Consider the following 12,542-nt stretch of genomic DNA (forward strand, 5'->3'; position numbering starts at 1 on the left):
GCGAATTTGGGAGTATCTGTTTAAGATGAATCATGCGCAAATACGATATTAAGCAATGTTTTATTGTATACAATAAAAAAACAAGTCTTACAAAATGATCAACACGCAACTACACAACGTTAACATTATACGAGAAGAACCGATAGAAACCACTTGTCCCTAGTTGTAATAAAAGAAAAGATAATCTATGAACGATCGCTCATCTTTATCCGTTATCTATTGTACGTAAATTTACAATAAATCGTATTTTTACGAAATGCCCACGTAGGGATTTAATTTAAGGAATTTGTAAGGAGGATCAGAAATGTTAAGAATTACATAAAATTTAACACGCGGAAAATATTATCCTTAATCGTCAATAAGCGCTTGAACTTTGTTATAAATATTGTCAGAAACTAATCGGTGAAAAAATCTACAACAATTTTTATGCTGACATCATCTGGTAAGTCAAATTTTTTAAGATATTGACTCGTGTGCATAGATGCAATCTATGCAGTACATAAATTGCATCTATGCGCACGAGTCAATATTTTAAAAACTTTGACTTACACCACTATGGCTTTTACCTCTCCATTTATAAAAGAGCTTGTGTTTTAAATTTCATGCAATTTTTAATATTTCTGAATATACCTCCTTATAACTTCCCTAAATATCTGTGAGAAGAAGCAATAGAAAATCCTACGTATATAAAAATTATTTCCCAAAGTTTCGTCAACTTGATCGCAAGAGAAATATGAGCGTAAAACACTCATAATTCATAATCCATGTCATCTGCCGCTGCACGTTTAGCGTTCATGAGCACAAAATGTACATTCCGTAATTTTATATGCGACTTTTGCGTCGATATTGCGCAAGAGAATAATTTTAAATTACCGATCTTCAGCAACTAAAGTTTCGGATCAGTTACCGTTAGAATATCGTATTATCGGAAATCAAGACAATGACACGATGCCAGATATACATAGGTGTAACAATGCAGATTTCCGCTCCGCGGTCGATCATTGTATTAAACATTTTCTGTAATTTCCTGCGTCGTTAAAAAAGATTCTACGGTCAAAATGATCGTGGTCGTTCTAATTATATAACACGTACCTAGTCATAAAGGAAAAGATATTTTCATAAAAAACGTACAAGATATAAAAGAAAACAGCTTTAAATTGCATCATAATATAATTCCAAATGTTTTAGAGCATATGTTTCATAAACCTATCTTTTCAAACAGGATAATGGCGTGTAAAAGCTCTTCTATTTGCAAAAAAGCACACAAAAATAATCAATGCGATTTCTCGAATGCTTATCTGGTACATAACGTCGATGACTGATCCAAAACTTGGAGGTATGTATACATGGATGTAATGTGTATCGAACAGCTCAAACGCGGAAATTATGATCAACGTATTTACACATGTATATATATTACAGGATATGCCATCCTTCTCTCTTTTCTCTCATCCTTCTTAATTATACAAGTCTATATAATGACAGGTTTGAACACTCGGTTATAATTATCTTTCTACGATTTTAGATAATATACATATTTTTATACACCCAGTCATGTTTATCTCAATGATAAAATTTATCCTTATAAATGATCGATAGCTTTTCCTATCAGGTAATATTGCAAACTAACTACTGCATTATTGCATTATTGCATACGTGCGACGGTCGATTAATTTCATCCCGCGTACACTGTAAGTAATCCGATTATACTCCTCTTTTATCGTGTTAGACACGTTTATAATATGTTTTGCAGACATTCTCGACACAAAGCGACAGAATATGTCTTTCTGATTAATGGGCATTATGGTCGGTATTCATAGTCAAATCTTATATGCACACATCTTAAGTTCATCTTTAGATTCTCCGTAGTCAACGAAGGAACATGGAAACTAGTCGTACAGCATCTAAACTTAAGACGATCTTAAATTTAAGATCTGACTATGAATACCGGTCTATAACTTTGGTGTGCTTAAATTTTTATTTACAAAAATACTATAAAAGATACTAAGACGTTTCATAATATTGCAATGTCATTTTCATCACTCTCATTGATGAAAAGTTGAACATAAGTAACGTATATTATACGTAGTTGCAAATTGATTAGAAAAAAATTGATTTTCTTAAATATATCATGCTTGCAAAGAGTTACAATATAGCTCTGAATTCGACTTGATAACCGTTTACGAATTCTTTAAAAAAAAAATGCAACCTTATTATAGCGCTATTATATCACATACGCCAAATGTAACATACATAATATAGCTGCCAATTTTTATTTCTTATAATCTATTAATACATGTTTATGAGAGAAAGCAACATTGGACAGGTGTGTTACGCGCAAAGAAGAAATAAGAAATGAAGGATGTTCCGCATTTTCTACCATTATAGCGACAATTTTATTGGACATAAACGAAAATTCTAACGATCTGACGAAGCTATACAAACTTTAATGCAACGCCAATCCTGAATTGGACAACTAAAAATGTGATCGAAAAGATTTGTTACATGTTTGGACATTGCGCGAAGTATAATGTATAAGTTTACAACACAATCAGTCACTGGCCGTATTTTTTATATATCGATACAGCATACATATATATGTGCATTTTTTTGCACAAGTGACAATTCTTTGATCAAAAATTTGTTCTCAAAGTAATACATGGTTTACTGACGAACAGTGCGTCAGAGGTGTGAGTAAACGATGGAATTTTATTTTATCCTTTCTTGTGAAGAAAGTCCTTTTTCACGGGAAAAAAAAGACTTAATCAAAGAACTTGCCATTACAATTAATGACGTAGAAATAGAAATCATAAATTTCTTTCGTTAAGAAAATTTTAAGATAAGTAAAATCTTCAACTTATTTGTAACAATCTTTAGTTAGAATCAAGAACATTCGGCTTCTCCGTGAAGCAATATATCACATAACAAATCAAGAATACATTTAATTCTTGATTTCCCATGGTTTTTTTTATCAATCAGAGATAGGTGATATAAATGTTCATTATATGAACACTTATATCCTTTGTCTTTACCGTGCATCACATTACAGCTTTCCCTGCAATAGTTAATGCTAATAAATAAGAATAGTAGCTCTTAAATAAAGATTTTTTTAAATCGATATACACTCTCATGTTCGATACACTTCCGTACGAGTTTCTGCACAGTCTCTACCGCGATGAAATTAAAAATAAAGCTAAATATATATATATTTTTACGGAAATATGAAAACATATTTAAAGAATTTACGTAATTTAAAACAAACAAAAAATTAAAGCTCACTGATCCAGAGAATGATTTTCTCCGAGATAATTTATATCAATAATCATTTTATTTTTTAATATAAAAATGATCTATATTGACACGTTAGCGATGTACGAACTTAATTATTCAAACCACGATTTATATATGTATTATATGTACATATAAATATATAATATGAATGATATACTTGATGCCTTTGTAAATAAAACTTTTGATATCTTACGCTTTATATCTGTAGCTCGTGATGGACGTTCAAGTTTTCAAACAAAAATGCTTAAAATTTTGCGAGTCAGATGAGTTTGCAGGATTAGTAAATACATTCCATTGTGTCCAGTATTTTTATCTATTACTCGACTTATCGACCAAAAATAAATTATAAAAACAGTTAACTTGATATAAGAAATAATATCAAGAAATTGATTACGTTACCAACAATACCAACACGATCGTATAAGAACGTTAATGTTTTTTTGTCCATTATTATTATCATTCGTATCATCATCGCTATCTATAAATTTAATAGATAGCGATGAGAGATGTAATAATTGTTTATTTAATATGTTCTATCGTGTGCACGCGTGAATCACACTATCACGAATTACATATATGGCATACGTGCAACTAAAACATAGCGGCAACTTTTCCTTCTTTTGAAACCTAAATATAAAATAAATATCGCAAAACTTCACCTTTTCTCAAGATAGAAAGTGTAATTAAGTAGTAGAAAATGTGGAACCGTATACATATCTATACATGTATTACCATATTGATATAATATATATTAAATATATAACATTCATTAAAAAGGCATATATATATATCAAGTAAAAATATAATTATATGTAATTTCATATATATAATCATATAAATTATATAATATTAACAAAAAGATTCTCACACACGTTGCGTAATCAGCATGATCTTGTGTACAAAGCGACAAAATATATATCTATCTACCAAGAGACCTATTAATGAAAAATAACAAAGTGGCTAAAGCAATTATCCATTTAGCTAAACCACCGGCTGGTGCCAGACGATCTTACCACTGAGGCAGCCGGACACGAGCAGATAGTGCTTAGGTGAGAATTTCGTGCTAACAACAATATCGGAATGGCCAATGTGCGTCGCTAACTCATGAAGCTGCACAGACTCGTTGGCGGGTGGAACGCAATTAGACAGCTCGGAGCAGTTATTCGAGAACGCCAGTAATCGTACCCCGTAACCGAATGGCGAGCATATCAATCTACCGTCGGCCGAGAAGCACAGTTCCTTGATATAACCGGAACCGACATTGGGTTCCTCGATGTAATGCGTCAACCTGGGCGTGTTCTGGTGGATCTTGTGATTCCTCGGTATCGCGTACATGGTCTGCAAATTTTGGCGGTTTTGCAGATTTTGTACCCGCGTACGGTCGCCGATTATCACAACCGTGTGGGACGACCGAGGAAGATTCACGCTCACGCCGTTATTCGACCTAGGCAGCCAGTCTCTTCTCTCGGTACCGGGATAAAACTGACTCTCCCGTTCCCTGCGAAGTCTAGCTTCCCTAATTGCCACGAGTGCCTCCCACACGTCAGACGTGCTCACATGCAATTCTACGTTACCACTAGTGAAATTGTCGATCATATTACGTCGCCGTAATTCATTGAGCTGAGAACGTGGCCTGGGAGATCTATAGATCCTGTCATCGGCTGACGCATCGTACGCCGAATTGTCGTTATCGTCTACGTGTTGGTCCTCTGGTCTGTCGTCGTCGTCGTGAATCGCGTTTACCCTCGAATCGGCGGCGGCGCTCGTGCTCGAGCTTACCTCGACCATGTCGAAATTCGTTCTCACCGCGTTTCTATCCGGGCGCGGGCTCCTCGACTGGGACCGCAGATTTCTGCGCGCCGTTACCTGCCAGCTATTTCGCGACGATCTGATCGATGACGGCGCGGCGTCCGCGGACACGCGGATAGGCGAATCGAAGGAATTCGATCTTACGTCCGACACGTCGTGTACTATCCGGGCACGATTCCCATTCTCTATCACGAAGGAAGACGTCATTCCCGAGCGCGACGATTGCGACTGAGGGAAGTCCTCGAACTCTTCCATATTTAGACTCGTTAGGCGGCCCTCCTCTCCCTCATTGACTTGTTCCACATTGCTGGACGCCTCACGTTCTTGTATGTCGTGAACACAAGTCCACTGCAGGGTAAAACGTCGATGAGATTTATCAGCAGATAATAAAGTTGATAAACGCAATGCGCGTGATTTAACACGCGGACAAACAAACCTCCGATTTTTCTCCACTGCTGACATTTCGGGACAGGGCGCACCATCCCTGAGGATGAACTTGCAAGCTGGATATCACCTCAGCGTCGTCGCCTATAGGAAAATCGGTAAGAAATTCTACTCTATTATGGGTACGAGTGTGAGCAAAGAGATGTGTGTAACTCGCTGCGACCGGTATGGTAGTTTGAGATAACTGCATTAGCCTGTACATATTTGGCTGCAAGAATAAGACAGTACAATAAGAGCGACTTGAGGTCATCAGGTTTACAATTATCAAAGTGTAATTGGAGAAATAACAAGTACCTTGAATCCTGCCAGATCCTGACTTAGCGTGCTAAGTTTAAGATTATGTATTATGATGAGATATCCTGATGTAGTGCATATTAACATTTTGCTAGTGTCAGGAGTAAGTCTTGTTCGCATTAATCCATTTGTATGAAACACACGATTGTACACAAAGCTATTTTCTGTAAAACTGTAAGACACATTTGCAAAATACATGATTAGAGCCATACAATATGAGATACGAGAAAAAGAGTTACGTGTAATTAAATGTCTCACCTATTAATATCCCAAGTATATATGCTACCGTCAAATCCACTGGTCAATAACAAGCTATCGCTCGGACTGTATTCTATGTTTTTAACCCAATTAGAATGCCCCTGAAGAGTTCTTATCCTTTGCTTCAAGTTCCTGGCGTCCCACAGAGCAACCGTACTGTCGTCCGAACAAGTCGCGAACATACGCTGATCCAGAAACCTAATCGACACAATATTTCACATCTTTACCGTGCCGTCTTCCTTTCCCGCAACTACAGATGATAGAGATCATCTTACAGACCTTACACAGTTGACGCAGTCATTGTGAGCATTATCTATCGCGTGTATCAATTTCCTACATAATGGGTCAAACATTAAAATACTCTTCTTCTCGCATGCCGCCAGCAAGAGGGACCTGCAACATTGATCAGAGGTCTCGATCAGCGTGACGATCAACGATCGCAACGTGAAACAGATTTAGTGTTTGTTGCTACTTGCTACTGACCCGTCTGGCGAGTACTCCAAGTTGAATACTCCGCCGTGCCTCGCGGCGGTTAGATTATCCCCATGGTCCCACGAGGTGATGGGCTGGATGGAGGAGTAGAGGGTCTTGTGGAAGTCGTCGCTGTGGCCCAGTGGAAACTTGACACCCAGCTCGCGTTGCCTTAACCAGAGACTGTTCGGCGTCTGCTTGATCCTTATCTTCGGCATCTCTCAGCCAGGTGTTGATCTCAGCCGCATCCAATCGAAGCGCGTCTGGCGAGGCGAGGTGAGCGTCTGGAGCGAGGACGCGAGTCCTCCGGGGACCAGTGAAGGGCCTCGCGAGACCGGAGCTTCGAACGATCCTGTCCTTCGGCAACCGGACGACCCACCGATCCTCCTCTCTTTTCCGACCTTTCTCCTTTTCGCGGTTGACGCGCTCAGTCGGCACCTTCCCCGTGCCTCGTCGCGGACTCGCGGTGTCCCATGAGGAAAATCGAGAACTCCGACAAAACGGTTCAAGGTTCAACGAGCCGCGGGGGGCTGCTAGGTTAGGATGCGAAAATTCTAACGGCGCGACTGTTACACGTGACTCACTGCGGTCATCGCTGTCCGGCGTTTCGCTCGCGGGTCGCAACGCGATGCGCGGCGTGGCGCGAGAACGGCTACAGGAACGATCCAATACCCCGTCGTCGTCGTGTCCGACGGAAAAAGGTGCCCGACGGAGTTCAAATCAATTTTAAAAATCTGACATAACACAGACCAGCGCCATCTTTGCTGCTGATCACTGCTGATCGCTCTGCCTCTCTGCGCCTCTGCCTGTCATCGCTGGCATCGACTCCGAACTCCGACATCACCGTCGCGAATCGCGATGAGCGCGCGTCACGCGATTAAAAAGTAAAAGAGAGCAACGTTCTTCAGTGAATTCTGAAACAAGGAAGAGAAAGAGAGAATATTTAACGTGTGTGTGTGTGAGAACGCGAAATGCAATTAACGAAAAAATCTTAATTCTTATATGCGCGCGTTTTTCCTCTCTTTATCTTTATTTCTCTTCTTTTATTTATTAATATGTATGTGCAGTCACTGATTCTTACTTAACGTTATAAATATTTATTATACTTTATTATAGAAGCGCGATTAGAATTTCTGCAATTTTCATTTAACAAAAGTAACATGAATTTTATGGATTAAATAGATTGTAGACTCTGCAAAATTGAGAATAGACAATTATTTATTTAGCCCTTACACAGTCGCTTTTAATACAATATATATCATCGGAATTATTCTCTACATACTGTGCCCCAATTCGCCATATGTCAATAGAACTTTTGGGTGATCTTCAATGCGCAATTTATCGATACATATTCAGCGCATCCGCTCGTGGGGTAAAGTTACCAATTCATTTGAATGTAGCCCATCCACTACCGCGGCGCACCCACCACCCACGAACTTTGTCGGCGCCGAACGAGCCTTGCGTTTCACGATTATTCGCTCATCTTATCACCACGTCGTGGGTACAATGGAACGTCGGGAAGGCGCACGACAACAACGGCGAGTGTCGCATTGTGTAGGCTTGCGGACTGGATGATTAGCCGCGATTTCCCGATCGGCTCGTGTCCGTCCGAAAACCGCGAAAAGGCCAAGGTAGGGTCATGGCGGCGCGATTCGCGCGGATACGTTTATTTCTTATCACTATTATTATTATTTACTATTGTTTAAGCCAGGAAGTTTAAGGAAAAGAGAAAGTTACACACTACATGTATATCTTAGTAGAAGTATTCGAGAACAAATTAACGTATTGATTCCATTTTGCAATTATAATTTGCATTAGATTTCAAGATAATAATATTTATTTAACTTCGGCTACTGCCAAGAAGTAAACTTGGTTTACAATAGGTTCCTTAATATATTCATCCATTCGCACATCGCCAGTCAACACCACACCAGAACTAACAAAATTTTGACAGGATCTTCCTCACGCTAAAACTCGTTATTATTTTCTCACTACCGCTCTCACCCATCTTTTCTCATCTCCGCTTCTATCTTTTTCCTCTATCCCTATATATAATTTCCTTTTAATATCCTTTCTTTGGTTGTACCTAGCATTAGATTTCAAGATAATATTTTTATTCATAAGTTTATTATCATGTAACCGAAAAAGAATTTGAAGAATAAGAAAAACAATGTATACGCATGTATTAAATTAAACATATACATGTAAATCAAAATCACAAAATGTAAAATTGCAAATAAAATTATATTCTCAAATAGTCTGGTGCGAATTATAAATCCGTCTTCAAGTGTGCGATTCTGTTACACTTACAAATCGGGATCTTATGCGATTTTACGGTGTTTTTGAATATGATAAATTCCCATGACAAATCGATTATAATACAATAATTATAGGTTTACAATCAAAAATAAAAATTCTCATAATTCTTTCAGGTGGGGATAATACGAAGCTATTGTTCTTCGTCGGACATAACGTCCACGTCGAACTTCAGGCCGGTCCCGTTGAGATGCTTCTCCGTCCATTTATCGAATCGTCGAGCGAGATCCTCCGACATGTGATTCGTCCAATCACCGACTTTGCCCTTTCTGATGAAATTGAGATTCGGATCATCGTTCGGTTCATCCTTGTCACCTAGCAGCAGTTTTATGTTCACCGATGGATTTTCCACCATTTTGGAAAATTTCAGGTGCTCGCGCAGCCCGATAACTTGTTCGTCCGTTACGGTTTTGCCTAAATATTTCGCTGTCTTCTTAATCGCCGCCACTAGATCCTGCGAAGAGCAACGCGCGTTTTAATAAGAGAAATCCGCGAAGATTAAAAAAAAAAAAAAAAAAAACGAATGCGTGCTTTACCCGTTTCATTTCTTCATACGTCAGAAACAGCATGTTATTTTGATTTCGTATCTTCCAGAAGGGTAGAACATGATCCCAAAATGGGGCGTACGGCACTAAACAAACATTATTTCTTAAATTTAATTTTAAGGAGGTAATTGTAAGGAGAATAAAAAATGTTGACCTTAACATTTCTAATTTTCCTTACAACTTTCTTAATTTTAATGCTAATTTTGATATATTTTTTTTTACATTCTAGAAATGGCGTCATTTTCTAATTCAATAATGCGTGCTTAACGTACCACCATCACGCAGCATCAATTCTGCATAATCGTCGAAACTTCCATTCAGGCCGTGGAATAGTCGGTAATAATGGTAACAACTAACACAGACGTCTTTTGGATTTCTCGTCAAATAAATTATCTGCGAAAGAGGAAAATCGACATGTTATACATAAAGGGAATAATCACGATTTTACATTTGTACGTTGCGTCATCACCTTTGGCTTTTTCTCGTGAAGTTGCCTTGGCAATAAGTCCCATGGCAGATGAGTTTTTATATATCGTGGTCTTGGCATCTTAATTACATTTTCGACGGAGTTGCCTATTAGAGTTTCGAACCAATCATCAAATTTTCCATTGATGTAGAGAATCGAAGTCCTACAGAGAGAAAAAATAGGAGAACGATAGGATAACGATTAGGATAACATAATTTTAGAGTTACAAGTGTACAAAATATTAAATTAAATCGACTTACTCGAGAAGAGGACTCCGCTTTAATATGATTGTGCGGGCTTTTTCGTAATCAAAATCGTTATCGATACACCACGTCATTTCCATTGCCCAGTGACTTCCTAAAATTTATTCGTATCAAGAAGCTACATTTAAGAAAACAAAGGTAACACTTCGATCAAATCCCGATTAACTTAATCAGTGACTAATTCAACCGGCAAAATTGATTACGACAGATAACTCATCTCTAATTCAGTTATTCTTTCTATGTGTTAAATAGTAAAGGAGTTAGTACTCTGTCCGCATTAACAAAATACCTCAGATATTAATGGATCAATTAATTGTCAATTAAGTTAATTGGCATTTGATCCAAGTCACCCTAATTACGTTATTATGTGGAATTAATTGCAATTTATCTCAGTTTTTTGTATCGCTCGTGATCCAGAATGTCGCGTTTCGATTTTTTTCTTCCTTTTTTAAATAATTGCGCAACCACGTTTACTTAAAATTACGCGCGTTACTGATTGTGCGAGATATTCACCAGTTCGAGGAGACGAGATCATCCAAATGTCATCCTCGTACACCGGCATGTCACGTATGTTCTGCGCGTAGAAAATAAATCTCGCCGGTAACAAGCAACCACTAGGTTGTACCTTCACAAGACTGGGCTTCCTCCCCCCGAATATCTCGTCTGACTTTTTTCCAATCTCATCGTCCCTAGTCGAGAACACGATCGACCTTTTACTCACTGCAAAAAAAATGCAATATAAAGTCAAAGCAGTGATGATTTAAAAAAAAGGCATGCATGACAATTTTATATCTGATACTCACTTGTTCTACGATTTTTATATTATGCAGATATGAAGACGCGCAAATCTAACGTGACCTTAAGTACAGACTGCACACACTCGGATGCTGTTACACACGCGACTCGCAGAGAAACGAATTACCCGGCCGTTTGAATCCGATGACCCATGCAGTACCGGGGCTGGGATACTTTTTACCGTCTCCTATTTCCTGTTTACGATGACTTTCTTACTTTTATATTTGCAACGTAAATAACGTCGTCAATTCCGCTCATTATTTGCATTGAACAAGAGCATGTAGCAATATGCGTAAGTATATCATGTGATTCTTTATCGCGAGTACATTTACATTGCAAATATATTTACAACAAATACACTTGTTGTTTTTTGTTTATATAACTATTGATTTTTTCTATTTGAATCCACTGTGTGTATGTGTGTGTGCGACCTCGCCGTTTATTCCTAATTTGCTTCCTGAAATAATTAAGAATTATATATCATCATAAGTACGGAGTTAGATGTGCTAGGATTTCAGCAACTCTCAGTTTACAAATAATTTTATTCACAGGGAGTTTTAAATTCAATTAACAGATTATAGATTGCAAAATTATAAAAACAGAAATAGAAAATTATATTCAGCATGATAAATAATGTATGATTTATAACTTCTTGCAGTATTCATTATTCAATGGATTTGCATATATGCTAAAAAAAACGATATTGGTTGCTTTCCATTTACATCAAAACTCAGATAATTCTCATTTGTGACGTCATAACTCAGTTAAATGCACGTTCTTTTTGCATGCTGGCAAATGAGATTCAACCGAGTTTTTATCCACAATCGAGACCTGTATTACATTATGCGATAGCTTTGTCACCAAAATAAGCAGCTAAATACTACAAAATGACATATCTTACCTGAGTATAAAATACTCACATAACTCAGTGGTGACTCAGATCACTTTGAGTGCAAATGGAAAGCAACTAGATATATTCTAATACTATTCTGATACTATTCAAACATTTATTTCACCGTGTTGACATTTGTATCTTATTATCGACATTTTAATATCAAGTTTAGAAAAAAGAGAAGGGAGAACATTCTCTTAATAGAAATATGCGAGAACAAATATATCGAGCACACTTTAGACGATTTATAATTCACGCTAGAATTCAGAATAGAATTTTATTTATAATATAAGCTTATCATCCAATTATCTAATACAAAATACGAAAAATATTTGAAGAACCAGAAATACAATCATGAATTGAAATCTGGCACAAGCGATATCTTCATTTTTTTTATATCCCGCTGAGATAACTCTTCATCAAACGTAAGCCGCCGTCGAAAGATTACGCGGCAGGAAATGTAAAGCGCGAGCGATATTTAAGCATGTTTGAATTATTTGCGAAGTTATTAACTTTCTCTGTCGAGCGAAGATTTCACTTTCAGAGAAAGTCAACCGGCTGCATTATTCTTATCGGGAGCTGATTGCACATCGAGTGCATTATTCCTGTGCATTCCGCGTGATCAACACCGTTTTTTTTTCGACAACAAAAGATTATTTTTATAGACAGCAATGCAATGCGTTATGCGTTAGCGAATT

General features: G+C 37.6%; 2 protein-coding genes across 2 annotated transcripts; both read right to left on the bottom strand.

Annotated features, from left to right (window-relative positions):
- Window positions 1-2,245: 2,245 nt before the first annotated feature.
- Window positions 2,246-7,385, bottom strand: LOC139812679 (DDB1- and CUL4-associated factor 10 homolog). The gene is made up of 6 exons (XM_071777707.1): window positions 6,580-7,385; window positions 6,376-6,489; window positions 6,097-6,294; window positions 5,839-6,010; window positions 5,537-5,752; window positions 2,246-5,448 (listed from the first exon to the last, which is right to left on the bottom strand). Exons 1-6 carry the CDS (start codon window positions 6,783-6,785, stop codon window positions 4,273-4,275), a joined length of 2,082 nt encoding a protein of 693 aa, XP_071633808.1. The 5' UTR covers window positions 6,786-7,385; the 3' UTR covers window positions 2,246-4,272.
- Window positions 7,386-8,733: 1,348 nt separating this feature from the next.
- On the bottom strand, window positions 8,734-11,161 carry LOC139812681 (luciferin sulfotransferase-like). Its single transcript, XM_071777708.1, has 7 exons — window positions 10,961-11,161; window positions 10,671-10,877; window positions 10,155-10,251; window positions 9,898-10,057; window positions 9,701-9,821; window positions 9,420-9,514; window positions 8,734-9,337 (listed from the first exon to the last, which is right to left on the bottom strand). Coding segments are annotated over exons 1-7 (1,002 nt in total). The 5' UTR covers window positions 10,962-11,161; the 3' UTR covers window positions 8,734-9,016.
- Between the last annotated feature and the right edge of the window lie 1,381 nt (window positions 11,162-12,542).

The sequence above is a fragment of the Temnothorax longispinosus genome, chromosome 5 (assembly GCF_030848805.1).
Source record: "Temnothorax longispinosus isolate EJ_2023e chromosome 5, Tlon_JGU_v1, whole genome shotgun sequence".
Taxonomy (NCBI): Eukaryota; Metazoa; Arthropoda; class Insecta; order Hymenoptera; family Formicidae; genus Temnothorax; species Temnothorax longispinosus.